A 23978-nucleotide genomic window follows, 5' to 3' on the forward strand; every position below is an offset into this window, starting at 1 on the left:
ACAAATACATTAACTATCCTCAGGGTGGAATCTAATTCTGTTGCATCTTTCTCAAGTAACTGCATTGAGTGACTCATTTGTGTTCTGAACTTAACTATATGTCACACTGCAAACCCATGAATGCAGAGAATCACTTTGATCCTTGCCTCCTCAAACATTACAGTTTATAAAAGAAATAACTACATATCAATATAATGGAAGGAAACATTCCACGTGGGAAAAATTATATATAAAAAAAACAAAGATGAGGTGACTTACCGAACAAAAGCGCTGGCAGGTCGATAGACACACAAACAAACACAAACATACACACAAAATTCAAGCTTTCGCAACAAACTGTTGCCTCATCAGGAAAGAGGGAAGGAGAGGGGAAGACGAAAGGAAGTGGGTTTTAAGGGAGAGGGTAAGGAGTCATTCCAATCCCGGGAGCGGAAAGACTTACCTTAGGGGGAAAAAAGGACAGGTATACACTCGCACACACGCACATATCCATCCACACATACAGACACAAGCAGACATATTTTTAAATATGTCTGCTTGTGTCTGTATGTGTGGATGGATATGTGCGTGTGTGCGAGTGTATACCTGTCCTTTTTTCCCCCTAAGGTAAGTCTTTCCGCTCCCGGGATTGGAATGACTCCTTACCCTCTCCCTTAAAACCCACTTCCTTTCGTCTTCCCCTCTCCTTCCCTCTTTCCTGATGAGGCAACAGTTTGTTGCGAAAGCTTGAATTTTGTGTGTATGTTTGTGTTTGTTTGTGTGTCTATCGACCTGCCAGCGCTTTTGTTCGGTAAGTCACCTCATCTTTGTTTTTTTATATATAAATAACTACATATTCATGATATCTGTAGCTCACCTATATAAAAAATACAGTAAAGTGACATTTGGCCATTACACTCAGTTAACATACCCATATGTTGTATTGTGAATGTGGTTAACATACAGAGTGTACATAATGTCCAGGAAAACTTTCAATTATTTATTGCACAAGAACTAACCATTGTACAGATGTCATACATATTGCAGTTTGAAGATATACTCTGAAGGTTTTTTTACAAACATTCGATATGCGAACCATGGGTGACCGGCAGATGTCAATATGGTAATTGAAATCTTGCCATACCCGTCCCAACATGGCATCATTGAATGTGGCAGTTGCTTCCCGTATCCTCTCCTGGAGCTCTGCCACATCATGTGGCAGATGTGGTACATACACCAGATCACCAGATCTTTAATGTGTCCCCACAGAAAAAAGTCACACAGGGTGAGATCTGGTGATCGGGGAGGACATTTGATGAAACAACTGTCCCCTTCTTTAGCACAGCCGATCTATTGATGTGGCAGCGCCGTGTTCATGTACCCACGAACTTCACAATGAAAATGGGGTGGAGCCCCATCCTGCTGAAAGACGAACAGAGACTCTGATTGCATTTGAGGCATCAGCAATTGCTGAAACATGACCAAGTAGGAATATCCAGTGACAGAGCTCCTGTCGAAGAATAATGGCCCGTACAGTTTTTGAAGTGACGAGGCACAAAAAACGTTTACCTTTGGGGAATCACACTCAAATTCAATGCATTTTTGTGGATGCTTTGTACCCAGATTCGACAATTATGCCTGTTCACTTTCCCATTAGTGTGAAAAGTGGCTTCATCGCTAAAAATTAAGCGTTCAAGGATGGCATCCCCATACTCATTCAGTTGTTGCAACTGCGGACAAGACTCAAAACGCTTGTCTTTGTCGTCGTCATTGAGCTTTTGCGTTAGCGCCAATTTGAATTGTTTCACAGATAGCTTCTGTCGCAGGAATTCCCACACTGCCATTGGAGGCATTTCGAGTTCACAGGATGCACGACGCATGGATTTCTTTGGACTCCTTATGAATGTCTCTTGTACGCACTCCACATTCACTTCACTCATACTTGGATGTCCACTTCTCTTTGCTGGACACAAGCAACCTGTCGTAACGACTTTGTTGTGCCGGTGGTAAATGGCCTTCCTTGTTGGTGGCTTCTTACCATACCTGGTTCTAAACATCTGTTGAACAGCCGTAGCACTCTCATTTTTGCCAAACTCTAACACACAGGAAGCTCGCTCTGCACCTGAACTCGCCATGTTTATGACTAGCGCTGACTATCACCAAATAACCAAACCACGCTGAGGCACTATACATGAAAAAAACCTTTCAGGGTTTGTTTTCAAAATGACATATGTATTATATCTGCACAATGTTTGGTTCTTGTGCAATAAATAATTGAAAGTGTTCCCACACTTTACGTACACCCTGTATACATGCAGTGTAGGAACTCACCACAAGAGGCAGAGAGCGGTGACATTAGGTGGTGACGTGCAGCAGGGAGTCGCAGGCGTGGCAGCTGTGCTAGGTGTCCGGTCCTCATCGCTTTGCTCACTGTGGGGCTGAGTGGTGGGTTTGCTGTTGCTGTTGCTGTCCGGTGAGCTGCTGAGAGAGAGATACTGCTTGAGAAAATGTAGTCACACGGAGGACAGTGCGCAGCTTACAACGGGCAACCCTGCTGAGGGATTGTTCACACACAACTAACAGAACGGACACAGCCAATGAAAATAGCGGGTCTGCTGATATCTAATCTGTTTACACACAGCATCTATTAAATTCCCCAGACCAATAGCTTAACATATCACACAAGAATTTGTACAAATAGAAGCACAAACAAAAGGCCCATACAAGGGTCAATGCTTATATTGGAGTGAAAAGACATTCATTGGACATCACAGTTTCAATACATAAATCACGCAAGAAGGAGAATAGTAACAACCCTTTAATGTATGTAATGTGGTACTATGACCATCAGATGTTGTTTGTAGCTGATGTGTTATGAACAGGTTTGTAGGAGTGCTAGAAATCTCTTTGTGTTACATCGTGCCTGGTGCATCTAAGAATGACATCTAAATAAATGCAAAATATGAGGAACTGGGAGACAAATATATGAATTAAACCAGTGATGTGTTGTTGTGGAAAGTCGACAGCATGTACAATGTCTCTTCCTGACACTATTGTTGGCCCAGAAAAGGCCCAGCGACGATCGCGTGCAGTGAGAGCACAAGACAATTGGCACCAGTTCTGCACTGGGACCAGGATGACATCACTGTCAATCGACACACGACCCAGGATTAGCCTTGACCTATGGACACGTGACGAGCAGCCCAGCGGATGCGTGGTAGTCAGCACTGGGGAAGGCGGATGTAGCGACACAAAAGAAAGTGACCTCAGTGTCTGTGCGCAGCATGAGATACATGAAGGCGACCCACTGTTCCATTGCCAGGACACTAGCGACAGCCGAGATGTCATTTCCGTCTTTCCCCTCACTAGTCGACTAGTTGCTGTCCCCCCCCCCCCCCCCCTCCCCCCCCCCCCCCCCCCCCCCATGAACCATGGACCTTGCCATTGGTGGGGAGGCTTGCGTGTCTCAGCGATACAGATGGCCGTACCGTAGGTACAACCACAATGGAGGGGTATCTGTTGAGAGGCCAGACAAACGTGTGGTTCCTGAAGAGGGGCAGCAGCCTTTTCAATAGCTGCAGGGGCAACAGTCTGGATGATACCTGATTTGGCCTTGTAACACTAACCAAAATGGCCTTGCTGTGCTGGTATTGCGAACTGCTGAAAGCAAGGGGAAACTACGGCCGTAATTTTTCCCGAGGGCATGCAGCTTTACTGTATGGTTAAATGATGATGGCGTCCTCTTGGGTAAAATATTCCAGAGGCAAAATAGTCCCCCATTCGGATCTCCGGGTGGGGGCTACTCAAGAGGACATCGTTATCAGGAGAAAGAAAACTTCAAGATTTTAAACATGGCTGCAGCAGCAACTGTTAAAATTCTTCACAATAAAGGATGGCAGAGAGAACTCAATTTTCTTGATCTGAAACTTAAGTTATCGGGTAACACCATTAGCTTCGACATTTTCCGTAAAGAAACTTTTTCTGATAATATTATTCCAGCAGATTCCTGTCATCCCCAAACTCATAAGATCGCCTTTTTTCATTCTGCAGTTCATCGCGCTGTGAGCACACCTTTAGCACAGAATTGTTTTGAAAATGAAATATTTTTATTAAAATCAATAGCCACTAACAATGGATACGACCCTAAATTAATTGACCAAATTGCTAAGAAAAAAACAGCTGTAAAATTTTCTACTTTAGGAGATAACAGGGCAAAAAACTATGAAAGTAATAACTTTATTTCTATTCCATTTTTAGGGAACGTTTCATATAAGATTAAAAGACTTTTACAGAAACAATACGGTTATAGAGTTGCTTTTTCCGTAAATAATAGCCTCAAACGTAGAGTTATTCATAATATTGGAGCACGAGAAGAACTCAGCACTAAGTCCGGTGTATACAAAATTACTTGTAACGACTGCCCAAACTATTACATAGGGCAGACAGGTAGACCCATTAAAGTTAGGTATAAAGAACACAAGTTAGGTAAAAATGGGGAAAACGTATATAATTCCACCTTTGCTGAACATCTATGGCTCTTACAGCACACGCCAAGAGAACTGGACGACGTAGAGCTGCTTCATGAAGCTGATAAAGGTGACAAACTAGACTTGCTCGAAGAATTAGAGATTTTCAAGCATCTGTCTCTAAAAGATGGTTTTGTTCTTAATGAACAGGTGCAGCTTCGAAACAAAAATTTTTTAGACAGTTTCAAACCCCTCATTGCCTTAATGTAATATAGTCTGGCTGACTAGGAGTTATTTTCTTGCTTGTTGATGCCGGTGAAATGCGCTTTTCCTATCTTGTTGGGATCTACATATTGTGATGTTTGTTAATTATGAATTTCAATGTGTATGTGTGGTTAAATGACTACTATGTTTTATTCATACAGACAGATGGTTTGTTTTATTATAACATTTTGGTTGTTTCGCTAGTATGTATTTCACTGCCTACTTTACGCGAGACTCTCGCGCATTACAGTAGTGCCCTCTCTCGTTAGATGCGCTATGTATGTATTTATGGATTGTAATATGCGCGAGTCTGGCACATGCAAGTGCCCTCTCTCGGCGAAACAATCTACCTTAGTGCCTTCACACTCGTGTCTCAACAGTTCATAGGCGAAGTAACATTGTTAAACTGTTCGCTTTGATCCTGTACCCATTACACATGTTGTACAAATGGAGATGATATTTTAATCACTGACGACGCCTTTTGGCATAATTGTTTCATTATTCTCCAGTGCATGATGTAAATTTAGTAAGTACTAAAGATTGTGTGCCTGTATTACTTTAGCAATTTCACCGTTATTTAAGCTTCTGTTTCTCACTTTCGTTGATATGGCTTTTCTAATGAATGTGTCTTTCTATTCAGGAAATGTACTTCTGATGAAGGTATATTTATATGTACCGAAACCTTGGTCAAGAATTTTAATAAAAAAAATTCTATCCTGCAACTGTTTTTGGCTGCCATCCTTTATTGTGAAGAAAGAAAACTGCCGTTCTACGGCTCAAAGCATGGAATGTCAGATCCCTTAATCAGGCAGGTAGGTTAGAAAATTTTAAAAAGGGAAATGGATAGGTTGAAGTTAGATATAGTGGGAATTAGTGAAGCTCGGTGGCAGGAGGACCAAGACTTTTGGTCAGGTGAATACAGGGTTATAAATACAAAATCAAATAGGGGTATTGCAGGAGTAGGCTGAATAATGAATAAAAAAAATAGGAGTGCGGGTAAGCTAATACAAACAACATAGTGAACGCATTATTGTGGTCAAGATAGACACGAAGCCCATGCCTACTACAGTAGTACAAGTTTATATGCCAACTAGCTCTGCAGATGATGAAGACATTGATGAAATGTATGATGAGATAAAAGAAATTATTCAGGTAGTGAAGGGAGATGAAAATTTAATAGTCATGGGTGACTGGAATTCGAGAGTAGGAAAAGGGAGAGAAGGAAACACAGTAGGTGAATATGGATTGGGGGTAAGAAATGAAAGAGGAAGCCGCCTGGTAGAATTTTGCACAGAGCATAGCTTAATCATAGTTAACACTTGGTTCAAGAATTTTAAAAGAAGGTTGTATACATGGAAGAATCCTGGAGATACTAGAAGATATCAGATAGATTATATAATGGTAAGACAGAAAATTAGGAACCAGGTTTTAAATTGTAAGACATTTCCAGGGGCAGATGTGGACTCTGACCACAATCAATTGGTTATGAACTGTAGATTAAAACTGAAAAAACTGCAAAAAGGTGGGAATTCAAGGAGATGGGACCTGGATAAACTGACTAAACCATAGGTTGTACAGAGTTTCAGGGAGAGCATAAGGGAACAATTGACAGGAATGAGGGAAAGAAATACAGTAGAAGAAGAATGGGTAGCTGTGAGGGATGAAGTAGTGAAGGCAGCAGAGGATCAAGTAGGAGAAAGGCCGAGGGCTAGTATAAATCCTTGGGTAACAGAAGAAATATTGAATTTAATTGATCAAAGGAGGAAATGTAAAAATGCAGTAAATAAAGCAGGCAAAAAGGAATACAAACGTCTCAAAAATGAGATCGACAGGAAGTGCAAAATGGCTAAGCAGGGATGGCTAGAGGACAAATGTAAGGATGTAGAGGCTTATCTCACTAGGGGTAAGATAGACACAGCCTACAGGAAAATTAAAGAGACCTTTGGAGAAAAGAGAACCATTTGTATGAAGATCAAAAGCTCAGATGGAAACCCAGTTCTAAGCAAAGAAGGGAAAGCAGAAAGGTGGAAGGAGTATATAGAGGCTCTATACAAGGGCGATGTACTTGAGGATAATATTATGGAAATGTAAGAGGATGTAGATGAAAATGAAATGGGAGATATGATACTGCGTGAAGAGTTTGACACAGCGCTAAAAGACCTGAGTCAAAACAAGGCCCCGGGAGTAGACAACATTCCATTAGAACTATTGACGGCCTTGGGAGAGCCAGTCCTAACAAAACTCTACCATCTGGTGAGCAAGATGTATGAGACAGGTGAAATACCCTCAGACACCAAGAAGAATATAATAATTCCAATCCCAAAAAAGCAGGTGTTGACAGATGTGAAAATTACCGAACTGTCAGTTTAATAAGTCACAGCTGCAAAATACTAACATGAATTCTTTACAGACTAATGGAAAAACTGGTAGAAGCCGACCTTGGGGAAGATCAGTTTGGATATCGTAGAAATATTGGAACACGTGAGGAAATACTGACCTTACGACTTATCTTAGAAGAAAAATTAAGGAAAGGCAAACCTATATTTCTAGCATTTGTAGACTTAGAGAAAGCTTTTGACAATGTTGACTGGAATACTCTCTTTCAAATTCTAAAGGTGGCAGGGGTAAAATACTGGGAGCGAAAGGCTATTTACAATTTGTACAGAAACCAGATGGCAGTTATAAGAGTCGAGGGGTATGAAAAGGAAGCAGTGGTTGGGAAGGGAGTGAGACAGGGTTGAAGTCTACCCCGATGTTATTCAATCTGTATATTGAGCAAGCAGTAAAGGAAACAAAAGAAAAATTCAGAACAGGTATTAAAATCCATGGATAAGAAATAAAAACTTTGAGGTTCACCGATGACATTGTAATTCTGTCAGAGACAGAAAAGGACTTGGAAGAGCAGTTGAACGGAATGGACAGTGTCTTGAAAGGAGGATATAAGATGAACATCAACAAAAGCAAATCGAGGATAATGGAATGTAGTCGAATTAAATTGGGTGATGCTGAGGGAATTAGATTAGGAAATGACACACTTAAAGTAGTAAAGGAGTTTTGCTATTTAGGGAGCAAAATAACTGATGATGGTCGAAGTAGAGAGGATATAAAATGTAAACTGGCAATGGTAAGGAAAGCGTTTCTGAAGAAGAGAAATTTGTTAACATCGAGTATAGATTTAAGTGTCAGGAAGTCGTTTCTGAAAGTATTTGTATGGAGTGTAGCCATGTATGGAAGTGAAACATGGACGATAAATAGTTGGGACAAGAAGAGAATAGAAGCTTTCGAAATGTGGTGCTACAGAAGAATGCTGAAGATTAGATGGGTAGATCACGTAACTAATGAGGAGGTATTGAATAGAATTGGGGAGAAGAGGAGTTTGTGGCACAGAACATGTCCTACCGGTTAGTAGGACATGTTCTGACGCATCAAGGGATCACAAATTTAGCATTGGAGGGCAGCGTGGAGGGTAAAAATCGTAGAGGGAGACCAAGAGATGAATACACTAAGCAGATTCAGAAGGATGTAGGTTGCTGTAAGTACTGGGAGATGAAGAAGCTTGCACAGGATAGAGTAGTATGGAGAGCTGCATCAAACCAGTCTCAGGACTGAAGACCACAATCAATAGTATCAATAGTATCCGGACAACTGGCTGATAATGACTTATAAGTTCATGGCACCCTCCATCGGTAATGCTGGAATTCAGTATGGTATTGGCCCAACCTTAGCCTTGATGACAGCTTCCACTCTCTCAGGCATATGTTCAATCAGGTGCTAGAAGATTTCTTGGGGAATGGCAGCCCATTCTTCACAGAGTGCTGCATAGTGCATTCACGTATTATACAGCCGTTACGGCATCTTCCATGACCACCAGAGGCGTACGTCGGCCCCACATAATGCCACCCCAAAATAGCAGGGAACCTCCACCTTGCTGCACTCGCTGGACAGTGTGTCTAAGGCGTTCAGCCGGACTGGGTTGAACTCATCTCTGACGATTGCCTGGTTGAAGTCATATCCGACACTCATCAGAGTAGAGAACGTGATACTAATCTTGAGGAGTCCACTCGTCATGTTGTTGGGCCCATCTGTACCACGCTACATGGTGTCATGGTTGCAAAGTGGACCTCGCCATGGATGTCAGGAGTGAAGTTGCGCATAATGCAGCCTATTGCGCACAATTTAAGTCACAACACGACGTCCTGTGGCTGCACGAAAAGCATTATTCAACCTGGTGGCGTTGCTGTCAGGGTTCCTCCGAGCCATAATCCATAGGTAGCAGTCATCCACTGCAGTAGTAGCCCTCTGGTGGCTTGAGCGAGGCATGTCATTGACAGCTGCTGTCTCTCGGTATCTCCTCCATGACCGAACAACATCGCTTTGGTTCACTTCGAGATGCTTCGAGACTTTCCTTGTTGAGAGCCCTTCCTGGGACAAAGTAACAATGCGAATTCGATTGAACTGCGGTATTGACCGTCTAGGCATGGTTGAACTACAGACAACACGAGCCATGTACCTCCTTCCTGGTGGAGTGACTGGAACTGATCAGCTGTCAGATCCCCTATGTCTAATAGGCGCTGCTCATGCACACTTGTTTACATCTTTGGGTGGGTTTATTGACATATCTGAACAGTCAAAGAGACTGTGTCTGTGATACAATACCCACAATCAACGTCTATCTTCAGGAGTTCTCGGAACTGGGGTGATGCAAAAATTTTTTTGATGTGTGTATATGTATTTACGGGGTGCACTCAACCTCGTGATGCCAATTGAGGAGCTCCTCGACCGAATAATAGCGGCTCCAGTCAAAGAAAACCATCGTAACAACCGGGAGAGCAGTGTGCTGACCACACGCCCCTCCTATCCCCATCCTCAGCTGAGGATGACACAGCGGTCGGATAGTGCCGATGGGCCACTTGTGGCCTGATGACGGTGTGCTTTTTTTATATGTATTTACCCTTGACGATTGATCAGAGGTTACCACTCCACTAAAATTGGTTTCATTATTATATCTAGTGTAACCACATTCTTCAGTTTACCATCATAAAATTTCCTGAGGAATGAAGGATAATGGAAGGATGGATATGTTTGGATGGGCACATGGCAGTATGGACTGAAGTGCCAGTGCGAAAATAGTTTGAGACAAGTGTCGATACAGGACACTAGAAAGAGTATAAAACAACACAAAAACTAAAAGGAACAAAATATACAGAACTATGTGTGTACTCAAACAGAAGCACGAAACAAAGTATTACGCTAATATTTAAACATTAACAAATCAAGAAGAAATTGGTAGGAGTTAAAATAATATGGTAGAAGGACCTGGCTGGCTGACCACCACAATAAAAAAGGAGGAGCCAGCCACACCACAACACACAAGGACCCGACACATCACTAAACTTTAAAACCTTAGTCACACCTGTCGTATCATCAGCTAAAATAGAGGACAGATCCCCATCGACAATTGCTTCCGCCCTTGCATCGTGGTGTAAAATGCTCTCTGTTAAAATATGGTGTACAGAGATTTGCACACCAAAAGCATCGCAAAACAGGGGTTCCTCTCACCATAGTAAAATGCCATGTGTAAGAGAGCAGTGCCCCTATTCGAAGACGTATGAGGGGTCACTTTATCCCACCCGAGCAACTTGCAACAGGAACGGTGCAGTCGGGTAGTTGACTTCACCAGTTGCAGCTTACTGGTTATCACCGCCAGCCATTCCTCACCCCACAACCTTATGCACTCCCCGTGTAGTGCAGAAATAGCAGCCTGCAGGGGAATAGGACACTGTGCTACATCCCGTCCTCTGCAGGCCTCCTTGGCAGCCTGATCAGCCTGTTCATTTCCCCGTGTCTCTACACGCTCTTGCACCCAACAGAATGACACTAGCTTTCTCTGCCGTTGCAGCAAGTATCAGCTGGACCAACTTCTCAGCTGGGTTCTTTAACGACTGTAAGGGAATCTAAGCAGATGAGAAATGTTTTGCCCTGAATATGTCGCATCTGCTCCAGAGCCTTTGGGATCATCTGGGGCTCCGCTGAGAAAACGGTATACTAATAACGAAGGCGAATTCTGATTACATGGTCAGGGAACACTACAGAGCAGCCAAGGGAATTCCCTTGTTTGGAGCGATGAGTGTACGCTACTGTAAAATGGTGATGTATATCTAAAATGTTAAAAAACAGAGATTGAAATGTAAGATTGGGTGTACTTTCTTTCTTAACATTGGTAAAGTCTGAGCTTCTGGAGGAGTCAAGGTGGGAATCTGCTCCAACCATAATCGAAAACATAAGACTGGCTACGCCCATCTCTAAAAGGCAATCCTGTGCATGAATCACATAGGTTGCTGGTAACGTAAAAGCCTTTCCATTAGACGCTGAGCAACAAATGTATGCAGGTGTGTATGGTGTGGATAGTGTTTTATATGCCTGGTGCACCATACGCAGTCGTCGCCTGACGTGAAGTGGTGGTTCAGCAGCTTATGCACAGAGGCTTGGTATTGGGTTTGTTCTGAAAGCCCCAGTGACCAACAGAATCTCTTCATGATGCACCATGTCCAACATCTCTAAAGAAGAGGGTCTCGGAGACCCGTAGACCGTGCATCCATAATCTAAGTGTGATGACACAAATGCTCTGTAACACCCAAGCAGACAAGTCCTATCTTTTCCTCATGTTACTGTGGCTTAGACATCTTAAAATACAGAGAGCCGTAAGGGACTATTTCTTCAGATTCTTAAGTTTCGGCAACCGTGTAAATTTACAGCCAAATATGAGGCCCAGAAACCTTGCGGTTTGTTTAAAATCAAGAACAGTATCCCTCATCCTCAACTAAGGAAGGTTTAAAATGGAACAAGAACAGTTAAAAACAACACACACGGACTTCTCAGTTGAAACTTAAAACCACTCTTCTGTGCCAATTCAGCCAAATGTCGAAGAGTTCATTGGAACTGGTGTGCTGTTGTTGCAAGGCTTGAAGAAGAACAAAACACAGAGAAGTAATCCACAAACAAAGAATACTGGACAGGACTTTGCACAAGTAATATAAAGCTGTTAATAGCTATGGGAAAGACAGACAGACTTAAAACACAACCTTAAGGAACACCGTTCTTCTGCTCAAACCGATCAAAACAGGACGTCAACGACTCGGTATCTAAAATACTGTGGCGAGAGAAATGGCCGAATAAAAATGGGAAGACATCCAAGAAAACCTAATTTGTGTAGCTGCTTGAGGATAAGATGCCTCCAAGTAGCATCGTAGGCCTTCTCGATGTCAAAAGATATACAAACAGTCCTGTTGGATGAACGTCCGCAACTGAGCATTATATCAGAGGCTGAAAATACCGCTTCAGTTGTAAATTTATTTTATTATCACACGACCGGTTTCGGGCCCTCATAAGCCCATCCTCAGTTGTCACAACTGTGCTGTGGCCCCCGAGCACCGCAGTGGATGTGTGCTGGGCTCTCAGGGGCCGCAGAACAATTGCAACACCTGAGGATGAGCTTATGAGGGCCCGAAACCGGTCGTGCGATAATAAAATAAATTTACAACTGAAGCGGTATTTTCAACCTTTGATCAGAAGATATACCTAAAAGGTGCTGCTGGCGCAGGGAAGCATGTTGTATAGCTGCCTCCATGAGGGACAGGTTATCAAAGGTGGAGCAATGCCTCCTGTAGCCACAGTGAAAGTGACTAAGCCATTGCTTGGATTCTAAAATACAGACAAGACAGCAGTTGACCATCCACTCCAACACAAATATAGCTAGTGATGACAACACTATGATAATTACTTGGGTACATATGATCTTTCCCAGGTTTTAAATTGGGAGAATCAGTATGATTGGAAATACTGAGATAGGGGTTACATAAGGCAATGCACTCAGCATATTTCTGTAGAGACTCAAAAAAACCATGATTTCACATAGAAAGTAGATAAAGTCAATTGCGTCTTCTGCCAGTGAGGAGAAGTTACAGGCAAATGTCTGGAAGCTGAAAGGTAATCAGACACCATTTTTGTTTGCTTGTGTGTGTGTGTGTGTGTGTGTGTGTGTGTGTGTGTGTGTGTGTGTGTGTGTGTGTGTGTCTTAAATCAGTGCTCAATAATATGAAGTTACTGTTATGTTTGGAGGGAAATATTATGAAATGTAGGAATTCCATTACTTTTGTCTGTGCAATACAGCTCGAATGTTTTGAGAAAGGAGCCATGTTACTTAAGTCACTTGACAGACATTTTTTGTCATACGTTAACAACTGTGAACTATGGGTGGAGTTTGGATGATAGTGAACTATACATGGAAATTATGAGTGTAGCTAATGATGGAGATTTGAAAATCTGTTCGAACCATGTAACATGTAACAGCAGTGTTGAACAGTAGCAACTGTTTGAGATGCCCAGGTGCTAAATGATGACTGTTTCACCAAAAGTGTGGCACTTCCGAGATTTAACAGTTGTAGTTTACCATTGAGACAACTTTAAGCTCATAGTGGCCAGTCAGGGGATAGAAATGTGAAGATATATGGGAGAATGATATTGTGACAAGCATGCAGACTACTTCCATGCATAAGTGTGTGAACCCTGAGGCCATGACTAAGGTGATGGTAAGGATTTCTGGAGTGGATCCTATTTCAGTTCTTAAAAGCATTGGTGAACAATATTTCTGAAACTAAAAGTAATTTTCGATAATATGATGTCTTGAAAAGAAAGGTATGATGATAAGTGTTATGTTTGGAGTGAATCATTATGAAATATTATCTCAAAGACAAGAATTCTAATTAGTCATACAGCTCATTAAGTGGTGTGTAAATATCCAAATATATCTGAAAAATAAAGGAAACATATGGTAACTCCTAGGCACTAGACATGTAGAAAGTATTTGTACTGTGATACAGTATTTAACATAAGATGGTAGGATTTAAAGGCTTCATAACTATTGACATCCATCGCACTCAATTCCGAGGGAATGGTCATCCCACAACCGTGATGTAATCCAGGACAGAAAGGAGGTCAGCATCAGGCATAATAGCATCACTGTTTCTTATTGTAGATGTAGATTTCAGCTAACAGTTCAGCTATCGTCAGGGTGTTATAGGTAGTCATGTTAATGTAACTGTAATGACACTTATTCCAATTTAACTAAAGCATGTACAATCATTACGAGTCCAATACATTTCAATTTAGAGATTCGATGAACCTGTTATGAGAGGTCGATGAAAGCATCATAGGGCATTAGAAATTGCTAATTAAAAGCTTTCAAATGCAGATGAGCCCCTATTTCAGTTGGTGAGAGCTGATGGTAGGGTTCGAGTGTGGCGTAGACCCCGCAAAGCCATGGCTCAAATGGCTCTAAGCACTATGGGACTTAACATCTCAGGTCATCAGCCCTCTAGACTTAGAACTACTTAAACCTAACCAACCTAAGAACATCACCCATATCCAGACCCGAGGCAGGATTCAAACCTGCAACTGAAGTGCCTACAACTGCTCGGCCACAGCAGCCAGCTAATTAAAAGCAAATGTGAACAACATTTCTGAATCTAAAAGTAATTTTCGATAATATGACGTCTTGTAAAGAAAGTTATAATATATCTGACTACACAGGCATAAACTATATGATCAAAAGTGTCCCAACATCCCAAAAACATAGGTTTTTCATATTAGGTGCATCGTGCTGCCACCTACTGGCTGGTACTCCATATCAGCGACATCAGTATTCATTAGGTATCGTGAGAGAGCAGAATGGAGTGCTATGCAGAACTCACAGACTTCGAAAATGGTCAGGTGACTGGGTATCACTTGTGTCTTACATCTGTACATGAGATTTCCACACTCCTAAACATCCCTAGGTCCATTGCTTCTGATATGATATGAAGGGGAAACATGAAGGGAGATGTACAGCACAAAAGCGTAAAGGCCAACCTCATCTGTTGACTGGCAGAGACCGCTGACAGTTGAAGAGGGTCGTAATGTGTAATAGGCAGATATCTGTCTAGACCATCACACAGGAATTCCCAACTGCATCAGAATCCACTGCAAGCACTATGACAGTTAGGTAGGAGGTGAGAAATCTTGGACGTCATGGTCAAGCGGCTGCTCTTAAGCCACACATCACACCAGTAAATGTCGAACGACGCCTCGCTTGGTGTAAGGATTGTAAACATTGGACGACTGAACATTGGAAAATCGCTGAGTGGAGAGACGAATAACGGTGCACAATGTGGCGATCCAACAGCAGGGTGTGGGTATGGCAAATTCCCGGTGAACGTCATCTGCCAGCATGTTTGATGCCAACAGTAAAATTCGGAGGTGTTGGTGTTCCGGTGCGGTCATGTTTTTCATGAAGTGCGCTTGCACCCCATATTGTTTTGCATGGCATTATCACAGCACAGGCCTACATTGATGTTTGAGCATCTTATTGCTTCCCACCGTTGAAGAGCATTTTGGGGATGGCGACTGCATCTTTCAACGCGATCAAGCATCTATTCATAATGCACGGCCTGTGATGGAGTTGTTACATGACAATAACATCCCTGTAATGGATTAGCCTGCACAGAGCCCTGAAGTGAATCCTATTGAATACCTTTGGGATGTTTTGGAACGCCGACTTCGTGCCAGACCTCACCAACTGACATCGATACCTCTTCTCAGTGCTGCACTCCATGAAGAATGCACTTTTGCTCGGTAAGTCACATCATCTGTGTTTTTAATATGTGTGTGTGTGTGTTGTGTACGTAGTTCTGCGTAGTTAGTGCGTACACAACTTTCCCACTTGAGCACTCCCCATTAAGCACAACAGCGCAGGCGCAGCGCTCGTCTGTCTCCGCACTACGAGATGGCGCAGCCTTAGAGACGGACCAAATTCTGCTTCCGCCAATCCACGTATAAATATCTAACGCAGCCAATGAGATTGCTGCTAACATATAACCTTTTCTCCTCACGGATCACACTCGCGCAGTGATACCTGAATGCGCCTAATAAGATTATCATATTCCTGTACATAGCCATGAAGATAAATGTATGGACACTTTGTCAAGTATCAGAGATGTGTGAGAATAAGATTAACGTACGAAGACAAAAGGATTTCAGATTGTCAATTGTAAACAGCATCCAGAATCAAATTACGTAGTGTCTATAGTTTTTATTATTTTAATAAATGTGTGTGAAAATTAATCAAGTTCTGTTTAAAGTTGGTCACCGTCAATCTGCTACTCTAAGCGTGCAAGTGGCATTTCTATTGTCTGACCTAACGGCAGAAGATAAACACGCCACAATAAGACCACGAGACATATTGCTGACACTCGCCTACTTCGTTAGAGCGACAAGTCAAATAATCTGATGGTGTGTGTACCGAAGGTCTTACGATATGGACACCACAATATATATCAGTCTTGGACAGCGACTGTTGTTGTTGTGGTCTTCAGTCCTGAGACTGGTTTGATGCAGCTCTCCATGCTACTTTATCCTGTGCAAGCTTCTTCATCTCCCAGTACTTACTGCAACCTACTTCCTTCTGAATCTGCTTAGTGTATTCATCTCTTGGTCTCCCTCTACGATTTTTACCCCCACGCTGCCGTCCAATACAGTTACACTTATTCGAATTTACCTAAAACATGTACAAGCACTACTAGTTCAAGCATTTCCTTTGGAGATTCGATGAATCTATTATGAGAGGTTGATGGAAGAATCACGAGGCAACAGAAAATGGATGTCAATGACGGTGTACTTGACTATACAGCCATATCTAATGAAACTCCACGAGAGACATGCCGCGTGGGATTAGCCGTGCGGTCTAAGGCGCTGCAGTCACGGACTGTGCATCTGGTACCGGCAGAGGTTAGAGTCTTCCCTCGGGCACGGATGTGTGTGTTTGTCCTTAGGATAATTTGGGTTATGTAGCGTGTAAGCTTAGGGATTGATGACCTTAGCAGTTAAGTCCCATAAGATTTCACACACATTTTTTGAGAGATATTGTAGCCTCACATGTATAACTGAGCTATACAGATGAGTTTCTTCCACACTTACCTGGTTTCCGTCGGTGGCTGTGAAACGAGGCGAGTTAACTCCGCAACAGATTGTGGGTGGTCGGCCACAGCATCAGCCCAGCCCCGCGTGGCCATCACACGGGGCAAGTGGGCCTTTACAAAGGCAACAGCATCGCGCCTGAGGCTGTCGGAGTTGTGCCTCATCGCGAGGACAGCTGTGGCAGCAGCAGTCTCGACAGACAGCTGTGTGGCCACCTGCTGCTCGCACTCTGCCTTCAGAGCAGACAGGCCGTACCTGTCAGCGGCAGCCAGCAGGTGGGGTGCGAGCGCCGGCAGCTGGGGAGCCCGCAGTGTGTACAAGTAGGCCAGCAGCTGGCGCAGCACCGCGCCCTCCACGCCCGGCACGCTGATATGGCCGCCGCCGGCCTCCTGCAACATGGCAGCCAACACGGGGCTCCTCGCGGTCAGGACGGCCCTGTGCGCCGCCAGACGAGTCTCGCCCGCCACCAGAGTCACCACGGCGCCGTCCCCGGCGTCCAGGAGGGTGGCTAGGTCCACGGCTGAGGTCTCCATACCTTCCGGAACTCGATCCACTGTGAATGATTCTGAAAAACGGTGCCACTCGTATAATACTCTCAAGTACCCCTTATTGAACTTTGGAAGGTGAAGCGAATGTGAACACAAACCACACATAATGCTGTGGGTGTAGGGGAGGAGAGTATAAGATAGCTGATAAGCCGACTGGAGTGGCCGAGCGGTTCTAGGCACTACAGTCTGGAACTGTGCGACAGCTACGATCGCAGGTTCGAATCCTGCCTCGGACATGGATGTGTGTGATGTCCTTATGTTAGTTAGGTTTTATTAGTTCTAAGTTCTAGGGGACTGATGACCTCAGAAGTTCAGTCCCATAGTGCTCAGAGCCATTTGAACTATTTAGAATAGCTGATAAACCTGGACAGCATGGCTACAAACTTTTCACAGGCACCAGTCTGCTGGCAAATACAAACATCAAAAAATGTTTTGCTTCACCCCAGTTCCCAGAATTCCTGAAGATAGACGTTGACTGTGGACATTGTATCACAGACACAGTCCCTTTGTTCAGATATGCCACTAATACCCCCACAGATGTAAACAACAAAACACGAGCAGTGCCTATTAGACAGAGGGGGTCCGACAGCCGATCAGTTCCAGTCATTCCACCAGGAAGGAGATACACGGCTCTTGTTGCCTGTAGTTCAGCCGTGCCCTGACAGTCAATACCACGCTTCGATAGCGTCCGCATTGTTACTTTGTGCCAGGGAGGGCTCTCAACATGGGAAGTGTCCAGGTGTCTCAAAGTGAACCAAAGCGATGTTGTTCAGACATGGAGGAGATACGGAGAGACAGGAACTGTCGATGACATGCTGCCCAAGGGCTACTACTGCAGTGGATGACCGCTACCTATGGATTATGGCTCGGAGGAACCCTGACAGCAACGCCACCATGTTGAATAATGCTTTTCGTGCAGCCACAGGACGTCGTGTTATGACTCAAACTGTGCGCAATAGGCTGCACGATGCGCAACTTCACACCCAGCGTCCACGGCGAGATCCATCTTTGAAACCACGACACCGTGCAGCGTGGTACAGATGGGCCCAACAATATTCCGAATGGACTGCCACAGGATTGGCATCACGTTCTCTTCACCGATGAGTGTCGGATATGCCTTCAACCAGACAATCGTCGCTGACGTGTTTGGAGGCAACCCAGTCAGGCTGAATGTCTTCGACATCAGCGAGTGCAGTAAGGTGGAGGTTCCCTACTGTTTTAGGGTGGAATTATGTGGAGGCGACTTATGCCGCTGGTGGTCGTAGAAGACTCCATAATGGCTGTATGATACCTGAATGCCATCCTCCGATCAATAGTGCAACCATATTGGCAGTGTATTGGCGAGGCATTCGTCTCCATGGACGACAATTCGCACTCCCATCATGCACGTTTGTGAATGACTTCCTTCGGGATAATGATATCACTCGACTAGAGTGGCCAGCATGTTCTCCAGACATGAATCCTATCGAAAGTGCCTGGGATAGACTGAAAAGTGCTGTTTATGGATGACGTGACCCACCAACCACTCTGAGGGATTTACGCCAAATCACCATTGAGGAGTGGGACAATCTGGATCAACAGTGCCTTGATGAACTTGTGGATAGTATGCCACGACAAATACAGGCATGCATCAACGCAAGAGGACGTGCTACTGGGTATTAAAGGTACTGTTGTGTACAGCAGGCTGTTCCAGCTCGTCGGCTCCGTTGTGGGCCACGGAGCGCTCACTGCTCCGGGGAGCCGTGTCGCTCACTGTGACCATTCATTTGGGCCGGCACGTGGCACGGCTGGCTGAGGCAGGTGCCAAGGCAAGCGTTTTGATGCGCCAGCTGCGTCTTACAAGATCGACAACCTCATACTCTTAGCTGCTAAGACGTTGGTGACATGCTACACCAGGAAATACGATGTTCAGGAAATAAATAAGGAACAACTGTTTTACAAGGAATCACATACTAAATTTATCGGGCCTTTGCAGCTTGACATTTTCTTTTTGTTACAAGATCGGAAATATCAGACGTCAAAGTGTTCGCAGCGTTAAGGCGGAGGATGGCCTTCATTGTTGCATCCTGAAGAAACGATCGTTCCTTACTTTTTACTCTTTTCATTGCTGAGAAAATCTGCTCACAACAATGCGTAGATCCAAACATGCACTTCATCTGAGCGGCATTGTTGTGAAGCTTTGGAAATGTTTTTTGCTGTAATGAACGATACCATCGTGACAAATCCATCGTGTTGTAGTACCTCTCTTTCAACAAAGTTGAATTTTGCAAATCAATAATCTCTAATTGAAGTGACGATGACAATTCATGCTACACCAGAAACTGAAACTGAAACAGAAACTGAAAAAGGAGTGCTGAACACCTTAAGTTCCATTTCCAAACTAGTGAGGTCTCGGAATCGTGTTTCAAACGACGTGATGAGCTGCTTTAACTTTGCTTGGTAATCGCGGAAAGTAGTACCTTCACATAGTTTTAAAGATGCAAGACGATTGAAGAACGTTAAATGTCCATTACTGATATGCCTCTCAAATAAACGTAACTTTTCCATGAACGTTTTGATCTGGTCGTGCATGTCAACGATTAGCTGCCCTTTGCCCTGCAATGACAGATTTAAATTATTCAGATGCATAGTTATGTCAGCTAGGAACGCCAGGTCTGATATCTATTTTATATCTTTCAGACAACGCATTTCTTCCCCTTTCATTTCGATAAAAAGGGATATTTCCTCACGAATGGCAAAGAAAACATCAAGAACTTTTCCCCGACAGCCAACGAACTGTACTGTGGTAGGTATACCCCCATACTCCACTTCCATATCTTTCAGGAATCCTTTGAATTGGCGATGATTCATACCGTGACGCCGCACAAAATTCACACACTTCACGACATCTTTCATTACGCCACCTAGCTCTCCGTTTCGGCACACAGTGCCTCTTGGTGAATAAAACAATGAAGAGTCAAAATGTCTTTCCCGAATTCGTCCCTGAGTTTATTTTTCAAACGAGAATCAAAACCTTGGTGACATCCGATCATTTGTGGTGCACCGTCTGTCGCTACAGAATGGAGCTTATCCCACGGCAAATTCATATTGTCCACTGATTCACAAACAGCTTCAAAAATGTCACGTCCTGTTGCGGTGTAAACGAGTGGTACCACATCCAAGAGTTCTTCAGTTACTTGCAGCTCCATGTCGACACCACGCACAAAGACTGCAAGCTGAGCACAGTCCGATATGTCGGTGCTTTCGTCAAGCGCTAGCGAAAATGCAACAAATCTCTTTGCGTTTTTCCTGACCTGTGTCTCTAAATCCGCTGCCGTGTCCAGGATTCGACGAGACATTGTTTGCTTCGACAGGCAAACCCCTTCAATTGCCTGCACCTCCTTTGGAAACAAACATACTGCAACTGCTACCATGCACGATTTTACGAGTGGTCCCACCGAAAACGGCTTTCCACTCGTCGCAATGATGTGAGCGACCCTGTAGCTTGCTCGAATTGCAGATTCAGTAGTGTATTCTCCGCTCTCATTCAGCTGAAAATTATAAACGCATCACAGAAAACGAACTATGTTGCATGTTTTCATACCCTCCGTATTACGAAACCGTTTTTAAACTTACGTTTCCAGGTATGTTGTTCTTAAGTTTGGCTACCAGTTCTCTGCGTGCAACGCCTCCTACGTGATCGTAGTGCGCTGCGTGAGGACGTGTATAATGTCGTTGCATATTGTACCTCTTCGCATAATTAAATACTTTATGAATTACAAGACACTGCGAACGACCATCCCTCTCAATAGAGGTACAGGGCTCCCGCAGCTAGTCATAGCTGCCATTGAACACGTATTATTGCGTCAGTTGCGGCTTCATGCGGCCAGGGGGCAGTGAGATGGCTTTCCCCTTCACGCGGGCTCCGAGCTGCCGCAATGAGCGCTCCGGAGCGCTCCGGCTCCCTGGAGCTCGGTTGGAACAGCCTGTTGTACAGCAATCTGGACCACCACCTCTGAAGGTCTCGCGTTATGGTGGTACAACATGCAATGTGTGGTTTTCGTGAGCAATAAAAAGGGCGGAAATGATGTTTATGTTGATCTCTATTCCAATTTTGTGTACAGGTTCCAAAACTCTCGGAACTGAGGTGATGCAGAACTTTTTTATGTGTGTATCACATGTATTAAGCCATTGAACTATGTTTCTTTGCTAAACTACATACCTACCACATACAGCTGGTAGTGAAACAGGTAACCACTGAGGTGACAAAAGTCATGGCTTAACAGTATACGCATTACAGATGGCGGCAGTATCGTGTACACAAGGTTTAAAAGCCAGTTAATTCGGAGAGGTGTCATTTGTACTCAGGTGATTCATGTGAAAATATTTCCGACGTTATGGTAACTGCACGACGGGAAGTAAAAGACTTTGAATGCGGAATGATAGTTGGAGTTAGACACTTGGAACACTCCATTTCGAAAATTGTTGTTGTTGTTGTTGTTGTGGTCTTCAGTCCTGAGACTGGTTTGATGCAGCTCTCCATGCTACTCTATCCTGTGCATGCTTCTTCATCTCCCAGCACCTACTGCAGCCTACATCCTTCTGAATCTGCTTAGTGTATTCATCTCATGGTCTCCCTCTACGATTTTTACCCTCAACGCTGCCCTCCAACACTAAATTGATGATCCCTCGATGTCTCAGAACATGTCCTACCAACCGATCCCTTCTTCTAGTCAAGTTGTGCCACAAGCTCCTCTCCTCCCCAATTCTATTCAATACCTCCTCATTAGTTATGTGATCTATCCATCTAATCTTCAGCATTCTTCTGTAGCTCCACATTTCGAAAGCTTCTATTCTCTTCTTGTCTAAACTATTTATCGTCCACGTTTCACTTCCATACATGCCTACACTCCATACAAATACTTTCAGAAACGACTTCCTGACATTTAAATCTATACTCGATGTTAACAAATTTTTCTTCTTCAGAAACGCTTTCCTTGCCACTGCCAGTCTACATTTTATATCTTCTCTACTTCGACCATCATCAGCTATTTTGCCCCCCAAATAGCAAAACTCCTTTACTACTTTAAGTGTCTCATTTCCTAATCTAATTCTCTCAGCATCACCCGACTTAATTCGACTACATTCCATTATCCTCGTTTTGCTTTTGTTGATGTTCATCTTATACCCTCCTTTCAAGACACTGTCCATTCCGTTCAACTGTTCTTCCAAGTCCTTTGCTGTCTCTGACAGAATTACAATGTCATCGGCGAACCTCAAGGTTTTATTTTTCTTCTCCATGGATTTTAATACCTACTCCAAACTTTTCTTTTGTTTCACTTAGTGCTTCCTCGATATACATATTGAATAACATCGGGGATAGGCTACAACCCTGTCTCACTCCCTTCCCAACCACTGCTTCCCTTTCATACCCATCGACTCTTATAACTGCCAACTGGTTTCTGTACAAATTGTAAATAGCCTTTCGCTCCCTGTATTTTACCCCTGCCACCTTCAGAATTTGAAAGAGAGTATTCGAATCAACATTGTCAAAAGCTTTCTCTAAGTCTACAAATGCTAGAAACGTAGGTTTGCCTTTCCTTAATCTTTCTTCTAAGATGTCGTAGGGTCAGTATTGCCTCACGTGTTCCAACATTTCTACAGAATCCAAACTGATCTTCCCCGAGGTCGGCTTCTATCAGTTTTTCCATTCATCTCGAAAGAATTCGCGTTAGTATTTTGCAGCTGTGACTTATTAAACTGATAGTTCAGTAATTTTCACATCTGTCAACACCTGCTTTCTTTGGGATTGGAATTATTATATTCTTCTTGTAGTCTGAGGGTATTTCGCCTGTCTCATACATCTTGCTCACCAGATGGTAGAGTTTTGTCAGGACTGGCTCTCCCAAGGCTGTCAGTAGTTCTAATGGAATTTTGTCTATTCCGGGGGCCTTGTTTCGACTCAGGTCTTTCAGTGCTCTGTCAAACTCTTCACGCAGTATCATATCTCCCATTTCTTCTTCATCTACATCCTCTTCTATTTCCATAATATTGTCCTCAAGTACATCGCCCTTGTATGGGCCCTCTATATACTCCTTCCACCTTTCTGCTTTCCCTTCTTTGCTTAGAACTGAGTTTCCATCTGAGCTCTTGATATTCATGCAAGTGCTTCTCCTTTCTCCAAAGGTCTCTTTAATTTTCCTGTAGGCAGTATCTATCTTACCCCTAGTGAGATAAGCCTCTACATCCTTACATTTGTCCTCTAACCATACCTGATTAGCCATTTTGCAATTCCTGTCGATCTCATTTTTGAGACGTTTGTATTCCTTTTTGCCTGCTTCATTTGCTGCATTTTTATATTTTCTCCTTTGATCAATTAAATTCAATATTTCTTCTGTTACCCAAGGGTTTCTGCTAGTCCTCGTCTTTTTATCTATTTGATCCTCTGCTGCCTTCACTATTTCATCCCTCAAAGCTACCCATTCTCCTTCTAGTGTATTTCTTTCCCCCATTTCTGTCGATTGTTCCCTTATGCTCTTCCTGAAACTCTGTACAATCTCTGGTTCTTTCAGTTTATCCAGGTCCCATCTCCTTAAATTCCCACCTTTTTGCAGTTTCTTCAGTTTTAACCTGCAGTTCATAACCAGTAGATTGTGGTCAGAGTCCACATCTGCCCCTGGAAATGTCTTACAATTTGAAACCTGGTTCCTAAATTTCTGTCTTACAATTATAT

General features: G+C 43.5%; 1 protein-coding gene across 4 annotated transcripts in view; it reads right to left on the reverse strand.

Moving 5' to 3' along the window:
• Window positions 1–23978, reverse strand: part of LOC124717130 (poly [ADP-ribose] polymerase tankyrase-2-like) — an 83515-nt gene that overhangs the window by 47333 nt on the left and 12204 nt on the right. Inside the window, exons 1-2 of one of the 4 annotated variants that reach the window (XM_047243867.1) lie at window positions 16719–17514; window positions 2311–2460 (exon numbers count right to left, since the gene is read on the reverse strand). In XM_047243867.1, the coding sequence (XP_047099823.1) occupies window positions 2311–2460; window positions 16719–17503 (935 nt within the window). In that variant the 5' untranslated portion in view covers window positions 17504–17514. Of the gene's footprint in view, window positions 1–2310; window positions 2461–16718; window positions 17515–23978 lie in introns of those variants that run through there. The other 3 variants (XM_047243869.1, XM_047243868.1, XM_047243870.1) reach the window with 3 other exon arrangements.

The sequence above is a fragment of the Schistocerca piceifrons genome, chromosome 9 (genome assembly GCF_021461385.2).
Source record: "Schistocerca piceifrons isolate TAMUIC-IGC-003096 chromosome 9, iqSchPice1.1, whole genome shotgun sequence".
NCBI classification, from domain to species: domain Eukaryota; kingdom Metazoa; phylum Arthropoda; class Insecta; order Orthoptera; family Acrididae; genus Schistocerca; species Schistocerca piceifrons.